Source organism: Myxocyprinus asiaticus, chromosome 37 (assembly GCF_019703515.2).
Source record: "Myxocyprinus asiaticus isolate MX2 ecotype Aquarium Trade chromosome 37, UBuf_Myxa_2, whole genome shotgun sequence".
NCBI lineage: Eukaryota > Metazoa > Chordata > Actinopteri > Cypriniformes > Catostomidae > Myxocyprinus > Myxocyprinus asiaticus.
In genome coordinates this window covers 12,852,789-12,870,803 of record NC_059380.1, presented here as the reverse complement: position 1 = coordinate 12,870,803, position 18,015 = coordinate 12,852,789, and the positions used below count along the sequence as shown (strand labels likewise).

The 18,015-nt window shown below is 38.5% G+C and overlaps 1 protein-coding gene across 1 annotated transcript in view; it reads left to right on the top strand.

Moving 5' to 3' along the window:
* The window catches only part of LOC127428382 (nuclear receptor coactivator 3-like), a 59,739-nt gene that overhangs the window by 34,039 nt on the left and 7,685 nt on the right, over nt 1–18,015 (top strand). The window contains exons 2-15 of the mRNA XM_051676735.1: nt 6,335–6,439; nt 6,850–7,010; nt 9,277–9,377; nt 9,605–9,779; nt 10,816–11,001; nt 11,125–11,211; nt 11,709–11,852; nt 12,033–12,180; nt 12,283–12,824; nt 13,205–14,226; nt 14,947–15,073; nt 15,287–15,445; nt 15,567–15,797; nt 15,960–16,074. Coding sequence (XP_051532695.1) covers nt 6,354–6,439; nt 6,850–7,010; nt 9,277–9,377; nt 9,605–9,779; nt 10,816–11,001; nt 11,125–11,211; nt 11,709–11,852; nt 12,033–12,180; nt 12,283–12,824; nt 13,205–14,226; nt 14,947–15,073; nt 15,287–15,445; nt 15,567–15,797; nt 15,960–16,074 — 3,284 coding nt within the window. The 5' untranslated portion in view covers nt 6,335–6,353. The remainder of the gene's footprint in view (nt 1–6,334; nt 6,440–6,849; nt 7,011–9,276; nt 9,378–9,604; nt 9,780–10,815; nt 11,002–11,124; nt 11,212–11,708; nt 11,853–12,032; nt 12,181–12,282; nt 12,825–13,204; nt 14,227–14,946; nt 15,074–15,286; nt 15,446–15,566; nt 15,798–15,959; nt 16,075–18,015) is intronic.

Here is an 18,015-nt window from a genome sequence, read left to right as displayed (position 1 = left end):
GATTTTGTTCCAATTTTCATTTGATCTTTTTTCCATACAATGAAAATGAATGGTGACTGAAGCTATCATTTCTACCTAGCATTTCCATTTTTGTTTCCCAGAAGAAAGTCTTAAAGGTTTGGAACAACTTGAGGGTTGTGATGTCAATGACCATCCCAACAATTATAACTAAAACATTAGAGCAAGAGACAAAAGATTTTCACTCTGATTTGCTTGGATCGTGGATTTTGCCTTGAAAAGGCATTTGTGAAGTGTTCATCTTTTGACTGAAGTGTTCTCACACTTTGATTCATTGCGTTCATCTCCTCATGTTCACATTCACACACTCTCATGCTCTCTTTTTTGGCAATTTCAAACATTGTGTAGCCTTCATTCCTCAAAACAATGATTGACTGACGAGTTTCTAGAGAAAGCTGTTTCTTTTGTGCCATTTTTGACCTAATATTGACCTTAAGATATGCCAGTCTATTGCATACTGTGACAACTCAAAAACAAACACAGAGACAATGTTAAGCTTCATTTATTGAACCAAATAGCTTTCAGGTGTGTTTGATATAATGGCAAGTGATTTCCTTGTACCAAATTAGCAATTTAGCATGATTACTCAAGGATAAGGAGTTGGAGTGGTGGCTGATGGAAATGGTATTGTGTATGTGGGAATTCTTTCCACTCTGTTGACTTGTTGTTAGGCTCCATCCTATGACGTTAGTTATCCTGTCTGTTCACGCCTGTTCACTCCTCAAAAACGTGTAAGAATGCCACTTATACATTTACATGACCACATTAAGCTGTGTTCTCTGATATTCCAAGTCTATACCAATTCTGCTAAAGCCATATGATACGTGTGCGAGTGGAAAACCAAAAATTAAGACATTATATGCTGATGTCAAACCTGGTCCAACTCACTTTGACATGACAGATTTTAGCAATAAGGTAAGAGAGGCTATGCTCAATTTGGAATATTGCGATGGCTGAAGGGGCTGAAATTACTACTTAGAGTGTTGTTCCTAACACAATATAGCACGGCCTTGAGTACTTTTTCCAAGACGGCGGGTGAACAGGTGTTTCAAGTTATAGCTCTTACTATATTGTGTATTTCAGCACAGCTGGATTGTATTGACCAGCATCCAGAACCAGAACTTTCCATTTCATAACTGAATATACTTGGATGAGATTTGAGCGCTACAGTAGAGGGGAAGATTATTAGTGAATAACCTAAATTTCCATCTTTTACTCACACAAAGTTATCGTATGGATTCAGGATACTTGGAATACACCACAGAAGTCATGGACTACTCTTGTGGTGCTTTTTTTGTGTAATTTTTGGAGCTCAACAGCCCCAGTCCCCATTTATTCGATTTTATGGAAAAGAGCACTCTGGACTAGAGGTCGACCGATAGTTGATTTTGCCGATACCGATAACTAAGGTGGTTGGAAAGGCTGATCACCGAAACAGAAACAGCTTTCTCTAGAAACTCATCAGTCAATCATTGTTTTGAGGAATGAAAGCTATACAATGCTTGAAATTGCCAAAAAACTGAAGGTTTCATACAAAAGTGTACACTACAGTCTTCAAAGACAAAGGACAACTGGCTCTAACCAGGACAGAAAGAGATGTGGAAGGCCAGATGTACAACTAAATGAGGATAAGTACATCAGAGTCTCTAGTTTGAGAAATAGACGCCTCACATGTCCTCAGCTGACAGCTTCATTGAATTCTACCCGCTCAACACCAGTTTCATGAACAACAGTAAAGAGAAGACTCAGGGGAGCAGGCCTTATGGGAAGAATTGCAAAGAAAAAGCCACTTTTAAAACAGAAAATGAAAAAGAAAAGGTTAGAGTGGGCAAAGAAACACAGACATTGGACAACAGATAATTGGAAAAGAGTGTTATGGATCTTAACCTCATTGAGATTTTGTGGGATCAGCTAGAATGTAAGGTGCAGTGAGAAGTGCCCGACAAGACAGCCGCATCTATGGCGAGTGCTACAGGAGGTGTAGGGTGAAATGTCACCTGAGTATCTGGACAAACTGACAGCTAGAATGCCAAGGATCTGCAAAGCTGTCATTGCTGCATGTGGAGGATTTTTTGATGAGAACTCTTTGAAGTAGTTCAAATTGTAAAAGTAATTTTTCACGTTATTAATGTCCTGACTATACATTGTGATCAGTTGAATGCCACTTTGGTGAATAAAAGTACCAATTTCTTTCCATAAGAGCAAAATCTGTACATTATTCCAAACTTTTGGCTGCCAGTGTACATGCGTCACCGGAGATGTCTTCTTTTTTGTTATTTCTTTTTTTATATATAAAGTCATTGAAATTCCCACCACAGTGTAATTTCCACGCATCTCCAATTCTGTATTGTGTAATATAGAATTCTGTGGTGTAAATGATGGCGATGAAAGTGGCATTTTTAACGATTTTAAAATAAAATTGCTGACTCCTTTGTCTTGATAAGGCTAATTTCATAGCTAACATTTTATGTATCCTTACAATTCAATAAAAATGTCAAACTTTTTGCATAATTTTGCAAAATTACATTTTGATTGTTTGTAGTGGCTGTCATTTCCATTCTTCCCACAAGAAATATTTACCTTGATTTGTTTTTTTGTTTTTTTCAAACATCACGTCACATTTCATCTCAAGCATTCTCCCCACTGACAGTTATGTCGACATAGTTAACATGTACACTAACTTTTGAAAAAACTTCATTAGTGTCAAAATTGTTAGGAATGTTGGAAATAATGGCACAACTGTGGAACTGTCGTAGTTTTTTAAAACTTGTTAGAAATCATTTTCACACATTTAATATTTAATATTGATTATTTCACTCATTTTTTAGATTATCAGTTTTTAAACATGTAATTTGTGTTGTTAAAATCGATTGTCATAGTTTAAAATTGTAAATCTGGGTCTGAGCCAAGGCTAAAACAGTCAAATCTATACATAAAAGACATTTAAAAATTATGAAATAAATAAATGAAGATGACATGGTAAAAAGTTTAAAAGTCCATTTTAATGTGACCTTCATATAATAAAAATAAAAAGTTGAAATATGTTCGTTTTAATAAAAATGGACCCTCTGGGACATTAAATTACCTGCGGTTGAAGAAATATTATATGTAATGTTTTTTTCACATATTTGGTCTACATCATGGTCCGTTCTGAGCAAAAAATATTTTTATCGTTTCCGGTTCAGAAATTCCACAGTCTCCTATTAAAATGGTTAGCGGTTAGGACAAAATAAAAGAACAGTTAATAATGTTCTTTTGAAAATGAGCTATCTGCGCTAAGGGGTCTTCATTCACAGAATGCGACATCCACAACGGATAATTAGGCAAAGAAATGTGTGATGCAGCAGTTTCCTTCAGGATCAAAGCACGTTTCATTTTTTCGGGCAACATGAAGTAAAGTACTGTAGTTCCAAAAATTCACTGTGATAAACCCTTTGGCCTTTGCGTTCATGAAAAAACTATCGAAAAGAAATTAACCGGTTATAAACTGTTACCAGCATATTAAAATAAAGTTTTTAATCTGGAACAACTGAAAATCACTTTGTTCCCGTTTTTGCTTGCGTTCTGCAAAATATTTGTTCTTTTTTTTTTTCGTTACTTGAACCATTTTTTGTCCCTGATCTACATTATAAAAAAAACAGTGACAGAATTTTCAACTTTTGATGGGAGAGCATGGCTTTTGATTGCAATGGTGCCGTAAACTTAACACGGTCACAAACTTGCTCTTTCACACACAACACAGTTATCGTTTTTTCCCACTCCAGTGCAAAGTTTAAGGAGAAAGAAGTTATGAAAGAGAAGGAAAAGTATATACCAAGCATGTCTGAAAGGAGTTGGAGGCTGCAAACTGTTCTGGAGCAGATTTTTCTGTGCGTGTTGTAGATTTGTGTCAGACGGCTGTACGTGTCAGCACAGGCAGTGCAGTATGGGCACAGTTCTGTAATGTCTCACAGTTGGGCTCAGGAATGATGAGCTCATACGGAGCATTTTTAGGTGACGGAGGGCAAACTGTGTGTGTGTGTGTGTGTTTTCCTTAAGCGAAGGGAAAAAAGCTGTTCGTATGTATGTGTTCAGTGAGTGAGGGGAAAAGACTGCGACCCGATGTGCTCTGAGATTTCCGCTGAACTCAGAGGGGTCAGGCACAGGGCAAGGTCAGCACACTAAAACAAAAACACTCACACTCATGCACACATACCGCAGAGGGTCTATGACCAGAGAGACAGAGACTGATAACAGCAGGAGAAGAGAGAAAGAATGGCAAGACTGGAGAAGGAAAGACAGACACATGTATTTTTACATATATGAACAGTGGCTTCAAAATATTTGGACACTTAAGTCATACTTAAATATGTATGAATTTCAATAGCATCTGTAAACAAATGATTACTTAACCTTTTCTCAGAACTAACTTCACTTTTAATAAATGGTCCCAAGAATTTTCTTTAGAGATGTATGAAGTCAGTTCCCCTAAGTTTCACTAAGTTTAAACATAAAGTGTCAGAATAATATGAACACCGAATCTATTGTTTTATCATTTAAAAACTAACAGATTTCTTTAGGGGAAATGTTTTGCTTGAGGGGATGTGTTTTTTTTTTTCCAACGTTGAAGTACTTTCTCCAACCCCATACCTAGCAACATTTGCTCAACCAATGGTGTGAGTTTGGGGCAGGACTGTCTGTTTAATCTGACCAATGGAAGACGGGGTATGGGGAGGGGGGGTTGAGAAACGTTTCGTGACCGAAGGTTATGATGTCATGACACAAGAACCAGAGGTTTGACGTTGACATTTGATTTCGCCTCTGTAAACATGCATTAATCAATGATTTGATTTGATTTAAAAGTGAATAACGACTTGAATTTCAGTCTGTTGATTATAGAAAATTACTGCAGTATTGATGATGCAAGTGGTGCTGAAATTATACACTTCATCTTTAAAATAAATGGCAGTTGGTTTGATATTTTGCTATCTACCGCTTTATATACTTTTTTTATATATACATTTTTAAATACTATATATACATTTTTTATGTGTCTTAAGTGTCCAAATACTTTGTGGCCACTGTATGTATTTATATGCATACATAAGGTCTGGAGGTGGTGTTGTAATTTACTAAAGTTAAAGGAATAGTTCACCCAAAAATGAAAATTCTTTCATCATTTACTCACCCTAAAGCCATCCCAGATGTGTATGACTTTCTTTCTTTCTTCAGAACACAAAGATTTTTAGAAGAATATTTCAGCTCTTTCGGTCCAAGGGTACCAACATTTTGAAGCTCCAAAAGCACATAAAGGCAGCATAAAAGTAATCCATACGACTCCAGTGGTTTAATCCATGTCTTCAGAAGTGATATGATAGGTGTGGGTGAGAAACAGATCAATATTTAGGTCCTTTTTTTTCCATAAATCTCCACTTTCACTTTCGTGAATGCAAATCGCCACCTACTGGGCAGGGAGGATATTTATAGTAAAAAGGACTTTATGGTGCTTTTGTGAGCTAAAATTTTTTTTCATTTTTGGGTGAACTATCCCTTTAAGAAAGATGGGTATATTTGAATGGGCAGTGCCAGTAACAAAAAAAAAAGAGTGCGTCGCTAAAGAGGAGGAAGTGTTGTGGTTGGTGAAGTGGGCGGAGCAATGACGGTAAAAGTTGGAAGAAATGGTGTGATTGTTGCTGTTATGATATGTACGTTGGGGGTGGTGGAGGCCCGGAAACAGTCATAATCATTATCACACCGATCATAGGCTGAATGTCCATGTTTAGTGGCTGTTTTGTCTTGTGTGATTTTTATTTAATTCTATTTAGTGTAATTCTGATTCATCAACTTCTCCTCTTTAATTAGATCATTTAAACATTTCATTTAAATGTTCTGCGGCGTACAGCTTCATGGATTGAGATAATTGACCCAGTCCCTGCTACAGACACACACAAACACACTGAGGGTTGATCCATTTCCCCTGGGGCCCCGTTTCACTCGATCATAATCAGTGTCATTTCTCAGACACACTCTCACACAAACACACACACAGCACTGCTGTTGAGGCCTGGAACATTCCGCGCATTCAGCTGTATGTGGGAACACTTAAAAATAAGCCCAGACGCTAACACACACTCTTATGCAATTTTTTGCTTGAGCCTTTTGAAAAGTGCATTGTGTTGAAATGCCAAAGTCAGCTCATTATGTGTTAGTGTTGCTCTTGGGGTCGAATAGAAATGCTTGTTTAGTTTTCCTTGCATTTAAAGATGATAATAGGCTTTTGGATGTGTGCTTTCTGGTCCCATTGTAAAGTTTTTATGTGATTGTGTGTGTTTCGTAGGTGCTGATATGTTTTAAACATGAGTGGAGTGGGTGAGAACTCACTTGAGCCGCTGTGCTCGGACCGGAAACGCAAACTCTCCACATGTGACACTCCAGGACAAGGGTAAGTCTTTTAGGGTTTGTTTACACATGTGAGAGCGTGAACAAACAAGCAATATACACCCTTTCTGCATCATTTAAAGCTATAGTTCATCCTAAATTGAAAAAATCTGGCATCATTCAATCATCCTCATATCAACCCATATGACTTTTTTCTTCAATAGAACACTCAATGAGATTCTTTCAGAATGACTGCTTCAGTCACCATTCACTTTCATTGTGTGGGTAAAAGATGCAATAAAAGAGAATGGTGACTGAGGCTAACATCTTTTGTGTTCCGCTGAGGAAAGAAAGTCAAACGGGTTTGGAAACGTGAGGACTAACTGTCCCTTTAATAGTTAACCAGGTATTCTCCTAAACTCGTTTATCTTCAACTCCGTATGTGGTGTGCGCACGTGTGTATGTGTTCTACAGGTGTGATAAGCGCAGGAGGGAACAGGAGAGCAAGTACATCGAGGAGCTCGCTGAACTGATTTCGGCCAACCTTAGTGACATCGACAGCTTCAATGTCAAACCAGACAAATGTGCCATCCTTAAAGAGACAGTGCGCCAGATACGACAAATCAAAGAGCAAGGTACATGTGTGCTCAAATGGCTCTTTTACATGTCAGCCTGTGAAAATATTTGCTAAACCCACAGCGTGTTAAAATGAATGTATTGTCCTTGGTTTTATGAAATGCTGCCACCTCATGGCGGGTGTAGCATTAACGTTGTGTGCATTCAGCAGTGTTGTGTAGCTTGCTAAAACTTTGAGAACACCTTTGTTTTCATGCCTAAAATGTTATTAAAAATAAGAGACCAAGTCTCATTTAAAAAAAAAAAAAAACATCTTTACCTATGGTTGAAAATCTGAGGGATGTACTATGAATCAAGAGTCTGTCTAACAAACAAGACAATTAACACAAGACTGTCTGTGTTACAAAGGTTGCTTTTATTTTTAGTAAATTGCCATGGCACCAGGCATGGCACTCCTATATTTTTATTGTTTGGCTAAAATGTACCAGCTCAGCCAATTAACCAAAACCAATCAATCATATTTACATGAAGAATTATAGCATATTTGCTGATAATAAGTATCTTAATTATTATGTGTGTAATATTTGTAAGATTTTTAGAATATTTACTGTAATTTCAGTTGTCAGAAATGAAGTCTGCATGCAACTTTCTAAGTTGCTAAGTTGGTTTGTGAGACAGGCCTTTACACGTCTTTTTTCATTTGGGCTGTATAACCCCGTGTTCACAGTTCGCACAGCAAAATTATGAATAGGTGCTGGTGTTTCTTTTCTTTTTTTTTTTTTACATACCATGATAGTATTGTACAGGAATGAGACCTACAAATCCAACTTTTCTGTTCTCTCACCATGACATATCACAACTATGTACAGTATATCTTACATGTGTAACTACCTGCTTTTCATTAAAGTGATAGTTCACCCAAAACTGAAAATTGTCTTATTTACTCACCCTCATGCCACCCCAGATGTGTATGATTTTCTTTCTTCTGCAAACACAAAGATTTTTTGAAAAATATCTCAGCTCTGTAGGACCATATAATGCAAGTGAATGGTGATCAGACCTTTTGTAGCTCCAAAAATCACATAAAGGAAACATAGAAGTAATCCATAAGATTCCAGTGGTTAAATCCAAATCTTTAGAAGCAATATAGTAGGTGTGGGTGAGAAATAGAACAATATTTAAGTCCTTTTTTTACTCTAAATCTCCACTCTAACTTTCACTTTCAGATGTGAAAGTGAAACTAAACAGGCACCACATGTGACTTTCAGATGTGAAAGTGGAGATTTAGAGTAAAAAAGGACTTAAATTTTGTTCTCTTTCTCACCCACACCTATTTTATCGCTTCTAAAGATATGGATTTAACCACAGGAGTCTTATGGATTACTTTTATTGTTTCCTTTATGTGATTTTTGGAGCTACAAAAGGTCTGAACACCATTCACTTGCATTGTATGGACAGAGCTGAGATATTCTTCTAAAAATCTTCATTTGTGTTCAGCAGAAGAAAGAAAGTCATACACATCTGGGATGGCTTGAGGGTGAGTAAATGAGAGAATTTTCATTTTTGTGTGAACTATCCCTTTAAATGTTTCTAAGATGTCATTGGGTCTCTTTTACTGATAATTGCATAGTTGATAAAAAAAAGTGTGTAAAAAAAAAAAAAGTTTTGTGCTTATTTTCCACTAATTAACAACATATGTGTACCCACATAATTTGGTTCTTACCCTTGTTCTAATGTTGGTGAATCCTGATTATTTTAAAAGGGGTAACCTGTGCCTGTTGCTTAGTAATAAGCATAAAACATTTGCATAAAACACACCCAAACTGTCTACATATAAGCGCTTTCTGCCTAACGTCACCTGTGCAGCCATTTGTCACTCTCTGCATATGTATCCTTATACATGTGCAGTGAGATCTTCTATTAACCCCACCAGTGTGCCATTATTAAAACCAGTTGAAATACAAAAAATCTAGACTAAATGTGATCTGCTGAATTTTCTTTTGCACAGCCTATCCCAGATCAAGCTATCCTTGTTAATAATAATATGTAAAAAAAATATATATATATATATTTCAGCTTAACATTCTATATTTCCAAGGCCACCAAGGTGCCCAAATTTAGAGAGATATTTAAGGCCGAACCTATTGATAAATCATGATTTCTGTGTGAAATGTACTGATCTTTAATAGATTAAACACAACGTCGGTACTGAATTAAGCGGTTAGCTTGTTATATTAAAGCCAGTATGTAGATTTGAGCTTACCCGGGCATACATGTACTCTGTTTCTGCTCTCATTAAATGTGGTTGCTGATTATATCATTCAGGTAAAAGCTCATGTGGCGATGATGATGTCCAGAAGGCGGATGTGTCCTCTACCGGTCAAGGGGTCATCGACAAGGACCATCTGGGTCCTTTGCTACTGCAGGTTAGATTAGAGACCTAAAAGGTCAAAAGTCACCCAAAGAACATGTGCTGTCATCCTAGCATCCTTAATTTATTATGATTTACTAATACGTTCTTATGGATTTAAGCATTTGCTAAATTATTAAAACAATTAAGAAGTATTTTAGGTTGAATTGTTTTATCTATTTGCAACCCATTGAGTCAATGCATTAATAATATATATTTTTTGTGCATCAATCTCTCTGTCAGGCTCTGGATGGGTTTTTGTTTGTGGTGAGTCGTGAAGGCAGCATTGTGTTTGTGTCCGATAATGTGACTCAGTATCTGCAGTATAAACAGGAGGAGCTAATCAACACCAGCATCTATAACATACTGCATGAGGAGGATAGAGAAGAGCTGCATAAAAACCTGCCCAAAAGCAATGGTACGACTGCTACTGGATATCTGAATGCAAACACGCAAATAGTGTTTTAAAGTTGATGTGTGTAATCTCAGTTTAATATGCAGAGGTAACATTGACTCAACCAATTACGTGAGTTCAGGGTGGGTCTGGCTGTTTTTCGAACAATAGCAGGTTGAAGATATATTATGGTAGTTTGATTATTTTTTTATTATTATTATTAGAGGAATAATCATTTACGACCAAAAATGCATTGTAATGTCAAGTAGATTAAATGTTACACATTAGATGAACACTAGGATTTAATTTAAAATATTACAATTTTATATGCAACAATATGGCGTTACCTACATAATATTTTTTCTGAAACATTTCAAGACCATTTTTGAGTGATGACGCAAATAAGTAATTGAGTCCTGATTCGGTTAGTTGTAATGGACCGACTGAAATCATAATTTTTGCTACTGAAGTTTAAATTTGAGACTATTAAAACATTTGTTTGCAATCTTATACTCAATTGAGTCAAAAAATATGCTTTTTTGGAAACTTAATGGCAGAATAAAAAAATGCATCAAAATAATTGCAATTTTCACAAAGTTGCTCAATTTTGTATTGCCATTAAAATCATTATGAATATATTGTGAATGTTCAACATATTGTTCAGATCTATGGACAAGCTGTACAGTCTATAGATGATACAGTACATAATGGGCTTCTTTGTTCCCTGATGGGGTAACACATTAGCCATTTTTAAATCTTCTTTGAAAACTTGTTTTTATTTTGTAGCTTTTGAATAGATACTTGAATAGGTTGAACTGGGTAAATACATTATGCTGTATTTAAAGGTATTTTTTAGTTTATTATTGTTTTATGTTTATGTGTGTGTATGTGTGTATATATCTATATATATCTATATCTATATATATATATATATATATATAATATCACTCTGTCTTTGTATATGTATTTGTTTGATCTGTAAAGCACTTTGGGTCAACTTCTGTTGCTTTTAAATGTGCTCTATAAATAAAGGTTGACTTGACTTCACTTATGCATGTAGGTTCCAACAGTGTCTCATGGGGTGGAGATGCCTCCCGTCAAAAGAGTCACACATTTAACTGTCGTATGCTGGTAAAGTTCGGCCATTGTGGTCCCGGAGGAGAAGAGGGGGCCGGTGGGCGACGCTATGAAACCATGCAGTGTTTCGCTCTAACGCAGCCTAAAGCTATGATGGAGGAAGGGGAAGGTAAGATGTAATTTCATGCATCTCATCTCATATATACTTTTCCAAAGATTACATAACAGACATAAAAGTTGTTGTTACAAATAAAACGTGGTAAAAGGTGAGTCTTCTCTCTTGTTTTTTCAGACCTGCAGTCATGTATGATTTGTGTAGCAAGGAGAATGACAGCAGTGGAGAGGACGGAACGATTCAGCACTAGACATGAACTATCAGGTATAATCCGTTATAGTGTTGTTTAACTGACTAGCTTAAATGAATAGTTCACCCAAAAATTCTCTTATCATTTACTCACCCCCCCATGTCGTTCAAACCCTGTGTTATTTTCTAAGGCAGAATATCAGAGCTGCTCCATGTAAGATTTATACCACTAGCCCAAAAAGGGCAAAACAAGCACCATAAATGTTGTCCATACTACTGATGCACAAAATTCCAAGTGTCCTGAATCCTTTGAATGCTGCGTGTAAGGAACACACCAAATTTATATCATTGTTCACTGAAAATTGTCCCATCTCACATAGTAGAATCAGTGCCATTTGGCATCAGTGACATCAAACTTGCAGTGATGCATCTGTAGGTGGCATTTTTTGATTGGACACGAGCACAAATTTTTCAGTAGAGGGGAAGATTATCAGTAAATAAACGTTAAATCCATTGCATCTGAAAAACATGAACTTCTGTTTTATCGTGCATCTGTGTGTGTTTGACCTCAGGTAAGCTAATTGAGATCGAGCAGCAGAGTCTGTTGCACACCACCATGCGTCCTGGCTGGGAGGATTTGGTGCGCAGGTGTATGCAGATGTTCCTACATCGCAGTGAAGGTCAACCCTGGTCCTACAAGAGACACTTTCAAGAAGGTTTGTGATATTACATTTGCACCCCCTGTACTTTGAGTATACACTTGTATACACTTCTTTTAAGATGCTGAACAACCAAATATACGTTAATCTAAATGAAAAATTGCTAACGTTTCTTTGTTTCTTTTAATAAATTGTCTTATTCATATATTTTTTACTCCTGTTCTTCTCTCTTTTCAGCATATATGCATGGTAGAGCAGAGACTCCACCCTATCGGTTCTCTCTGTCAGATGGCACACCAGTAACAGCACAAACACGCAGTGAACTCTGCCGAAACCCTGTCTCCAATGAGCCGCTCACCTACCTCTCTACTCATCTTCTGCAGAGGTTGGTGGTCTTCTGCCCAAATCTTAGTTTGCTTCCAGTTGCCCTTTAATGGTGGTACTCCTGGTAACCTATTCCATTCACTTCTCTCTCTCTTTCATAAAGGGAGCAAAATGGATACAGACCCAACCAGGGTGGTGTAATGCGATCAGTAATGGGGAATGCCAATCCGAATGCCCAGATGGGTATGGCTCCAGGTGGAGGCATGGGCAATACCCGGGGCTACAGCATGAATGAGCAAGGTCACATGGGACCCAGAGGGGGGCCTATGTATGGCCCTGGCCACAGGATGAATCAAATGAACTCAGTGCATCAGATGAATCAAATGAACCAAATGAATTCAATGAATCAAATGAACATAAATCAGATGAACTGTATGAATCAAATGAGCACTATGAATCAGATAAATCAAATGAATCAGATGAACACCATGAATCAGATGAACTCCATGAGTCAGATGAATCAAATGGGGCATCCTGGAATGAATCAGCACCACCAGGGTCAGTTCCACAGTGGTGGTTATGGTATGGGCATGACAAGCCCTTCCCAAGGCAGCCCTGGCATGAACCCTGCCCAACAGAATCTCATGGGGTCCCCGCGGATAAGAGGGAGTCCCAAAATGGGTGCAAGTCCCTTCTCACCTGGAAGTATGTGTCCTCTCATAGCAGTTATAAAGTTTGGCCTGTATGAAATTTGTGTCACAGAATTCTGCAGAAAGCTTTGCAGATTTCCACAAAATTCGAACACCTGCCACTTACAAAGTTCTACTCATCTGCAGCTTCTTGCATATTAATTTTTTCAGAATTTCGGATAATTAGACAGTGCTTTCAGTTCTCAGATTCTTAGTTCTCTCCATTCAGCACAGTTTACCAAATTTAAATCCTTTCTGCAGATTTTGTAGGGAAAAAAATGCAGATTCCACAAAGGCCTATTTGAAATATATTAGCAGTGTTGTGTCATTTGGTCTAATTGCAGAAGAGGTCAAATTCAAAAAAAGCTCAAGCTTTGTATAATTTCTTTGTCATAGGTATGCATTCCCCTATGGGTCCTGTGGGTATGGGAGGCAGTGGTGGATCCTCTGGTCCAGCAGTTGCAGTTGGCAGCAACTTCTCTAGCAGCTCACTGAATGCATTGCAAGCCATTAGTGAAGGTGTTGGATCTTCTCTACCTTCAGCACTCAACTCACCATCCCACAAATCCGACAGCTCTCCCAGTATCAACTCAACACAGTCCAGTCAGCCAGGCCAGACTGGTAGCAGCAAACTCAGTTCTGGTGACTCCAAGAGCCCATCAAGTGCTCATAGCACTGGATTAGATCAACAGCAGGCCTCTTCTTCTGAAACCACAGTGGAGAAGCCAGACAGTCAGTCCAGCAAGGAGGGTTCTACTGGGGCAGAAGTCAACAGGAGAGTCCCTGACGGAAAGGGCCACAAGAAGTTACTTCAGTTGCTCACCTCACCCACTGAAGAGATTGGGCTTGGGACTGCGACTGGTGGACCTACTCCAGGTCGTGCCTCCACACCAATGGGTCCTGACTCCAAGGAGGTAGGAGGTAGCATGATGAGTCCTTCATCAACAGGGGTATCCTCCTCTTCTGGCCCATCATTGGGGAATAATGCAAATCAGCAAGGTTCAGGAGGAGTGTTATCTACGGCTTGTCCTAGTGGACATCATGGTTCTCACACCCTGCAGGAAAAACACAAGATACTCCACAAGCTTCTTCAAAATGGAAACACACCTGACGAGGTGGCTCGCATCACAGCCGAGGCCACAGGTAAGACCTCTCTCGGTTCAGAGAACCCAAGCGCTGAGGGGAGGAGTTTGGAACTCAAACAGGAGCAGCACAGTCCGAAAGAAGGAAAAAAGCCACAAGCCCTTCTCCACTACCTCCTCAATAAGGATGACTCCAAAGAGCCCAATGCCACAGAGGCCAAACCAAAACTGGAGGAGCTGGAGGGGAGAGGGGCCACTAGAGGCCAAGGGTCAGGGGTCACAACCTCAAATTCTAACAACCAGGAGGGCAAAGTCAAGATCGAACCACCTGATGAGGTATTTAGGGTTGCTTTTTGGGTCCAAACTTCTCAAAATCAGTTTGTTTTGGGTGGGATTTCTTTTTGGAGCAATATAAAAACTTTAAGGAATTGCTTTAAAAGGTGGTTTTCAAACTTTGATGCCAAGGACTCCCAAATATTATGATCCAATTTGCGAGTGAACTCCATCCTAAAATATAAAGGGAGCTTTGTTTTAATGTATAAAGAACCATTTATACTGTGTGAGTAAACATGATATAAGGACAGCATGTTGTTTGCAAAAAGTAATTTTAGCTGTGTAAACCTGAAGAGAAACATTTTAAATTGCATTTATTTTTTTAAGCCCTTTTTACGATAAATATTGTTCCAAAGCAGTTTTACAGAGAATTATGCCAGAATGAAGCAGTAATAATATCAAATAATAATAAAAATTGCATTAAACATACTGAATTAATATCTTACATTATCATGTTCATTTTGAGAGAGAAAAGATTTTACAAGAAGTATTTTCCAATATTTGTCAAAGTTGCCCTGGAGGGTCCCCGGATTACAGTTTAAAAACCCCTGGCTTTAAAATAGTATAATAATATATATTGGAGCTGTTACTATATGTATCTATGAATCTGTATTGAAAATAAGGGAAATTACTAAAAATATTTGTTGACGTGCAATAATCTTATGGCAGATCTAATGGTGATTTAGTGAAAATAATTCTAACGTCAGTCCTTTGTTTTTCCAGCTGGACAGCTTGGAGAGCATTCTTGGAGGGCTGAGGAATTCTGGCTCTGGAATGTTTGCTGATTCTGGGACTGGAGGGACAGAGGGGGGCAACAAGCAGGGCAATGGACCCAACAGCACCGCACATGGTGAGTCACAAACACCTCAAGACACAAGGCAGGAGGGGATGTCAAAAATGCAATGTGACTGGGTAGCAACGTAAAGTTCAACAGAAAATGTTGGGGCAAATATTTTAAGGTTAACTGCTGATGACCATGTGCTTGTTCATTTGGAAAAAGGTAATTGTATATTAGTGCACCTTCTCAGATGTATTTATTTGTGTGTATTATTGTGTGTTTCAGACCGGGAGAGTGTAGGTATGGGCTCAGGTCAACGTGTGTCCATCCAGAGGGCGGTGTCTGTAGATGGTAAACCCCTGAGTGGACCAGGGATGACGGGTAGGAGGAGCGCCCCCTCCTCTCTTGTCAAACAAGAGCACATTGACAACCAGATGGGCATGGGTTAGTCATGGGCATGGCTGTGCATTTCTGTGTGCATGCATTGCTAGATTTTATTCCTCTGCTGCTTTGATTTATATGAGCATGACTTCTATAAATCACATTCCCAACATGTTGTTCCCAGGAGGTCCAAACAGGCCAATGGGGATGCCTAATCGCCCCCCTATGACAGGTGCCGGAGACTGGGGAATGCCCAGTTCCAGCGGCAGCCCTGTTGGTTCTGTTGGCCACCCGGGCATTGGTCGCCCAGGCATGGACCACAATCCCAAGAGCATGATTGGAGGACCCATGGTTAACAGATCTAACAGTGTTCCTGCAACCAGATCTATGTTGCAACAGCAATTAATGGATATTGGTAGGTGTATTAGACTGGTGCTTGTAATGAAAGGAGAAAGTCTTTGTTAAAACAACTGATTATTCAAAATAACCCCAAACCAGCAGTGTTGCCCAATTACAATATGTGTCTAGACATTAGTGTTGCAATCAAAATATGTTTTATATATTGCATGTTTTGTAGGGCCTTATGACGTGGGAATGGGAATGAATGCATTCAGAGGGCAACCACCTCCGCCACAGTCCCCTTCATGGCCAGACAGTGCAATGGGAATGGAGGGAGCACAGAATGCAAACAGGTAAAATAACTGAGGTTGTAATGAATCCAGGTTACACTCTACTTCAGCTTTAGTTGATTTACCTACTTTCAGTGATGCCATATGTTTAAAGCTGCTGTAAGCGATATTAACTTCTGCCAGACTTGGCCATTGAATTAGACCGCCCCCTTCTCTTCAACCACACCCTCTCTCAAAGCCCCGCCCTCAAAAATCATGTCAGCAAACCCAATGTAAGAAAACCTTAAAGTGCAAAATGAACAGGCAGGTATGTGTCCAAGTTTTCTGGTTCATGAACTAATCGTTCTTTTGAACCGGTTCTTATCAGTGAACGAGTTGAATCAGTTCACCAAATCAGACTAAATCATTTGAAACTTTTGTGAAAAGTTTGTGCCTTGAGTCAACACTGACCCACAAGTTACTCCATCTTAACCTGTCTCTCGGGCGTGCCTGACACTCCGACTCAAAATGAGCCGATAACCAGGAGTAATATGATCCTAGAACTGGTGATATCTGCTTTTCCTCACTCTTCTTTTCAATGAACTGCTCCAACTAGTTCACAGAATCAAACTGAATGCACCAAAAGTTCTTGAGTCAACAGTACACTGAACTGAGAATCGCCTTATTCAGACATGTCCGAAAAACTGTGAACTGATGAGCTTCTGATTCTGAGCATGCATGAACCGTCAAGGACTTCAATGAGGGGCTGAAATTTATGTTTCTTTAATAACAAATAAAACATACTGGAAATATGCTTACAACTTGTTTTATTAAACATTTTTATTAAAACATCCAAAAACCTTGGAGTCGAGAGATGTAAATTAATTTTACTATTGAATATTGTCCATGTAGATTATATTTTGTTGTTGTTATGAGCTGGATTATGGTTTTTGTAAAAGGGTGAGTTGATTAAGACTAGTTTATTCACTTTATATGCTTTAGACACGTAGAACATCCACGTTTCCACATCATTGTCTGTATTGGGTGCTTTTGGTGCAAAACTTCAATCTAGGAATTTTATCCAAGATGTAATCAATAGTTCTCAGTTGTATTTGATGTGCAGGATCACTGAATGAAACACTGATGACATTAAACACCTTTATTACTATAACTTAATTGAATAAAAATGTCATAATCTGCAATATGTGCTTGTATTTGGCTTTATTTAATGTTTGAGCATGTATTGCAAGACGCCGGGATGTTAGCAATACGAACTAGTGACGTCTTTACATGATGAAATAAAAGAACTGCTGAATCGTTTTCCGTCCGAAAGAATGGGACCTCCCATCACTAATTGGCTAACAAGCATAGGCTACTTTGATTTTTTTTTATTTTTATTTTTTACTTTTTGCAGAGCCAATCGAGTAGGCCAGAGATCTCCAAATGGGGGCGGAATCTCCAAAATTGGGCGGGGTTACTCCAAAAGTGGGTTGTGCCAACTCCAAAAGGGGGCTACACCTCCACAGAGGGTTAGGGAAAGGGTTAGGTTAGGTTAGGTTAGGGGCTCCCTATATCTTTGCTAGCGATTTGGAGCTCCTGCCCCTTTTTGGAGCTATGTCTGCAGCTATACCCTTAAGCAACTGGCTGTCATAAAAAAAGTATCACAAGTGATCGATAGCTCTTTGATATCATCTGCTGGTGGAATCCTTAAACTGCAAATGCAGGAACTGGGTTTAGACAGGCCGAGATTAGACCAGGGTGCCCGCGGATCCTTAAAAATTTTTAAATTCAGTTTTCAAAACTTTAATGCCATAAAAGTCTTCAATTTCTTAAATGATACAACAAAATTCTTAATTATCATTTAAAGAGGTCTTAAATTTGGGGGCGGAAAGACAGGAATTGTGATATGAACTAATGTGATTATCAAACTTTAAAAGAATACGATTTAATTAAATAAATGCATGCGCTGAGTCCTTCAAAGTGAAAACGTGGCACTGTTGTATTTTCTCCAAACATGCGGTTTCT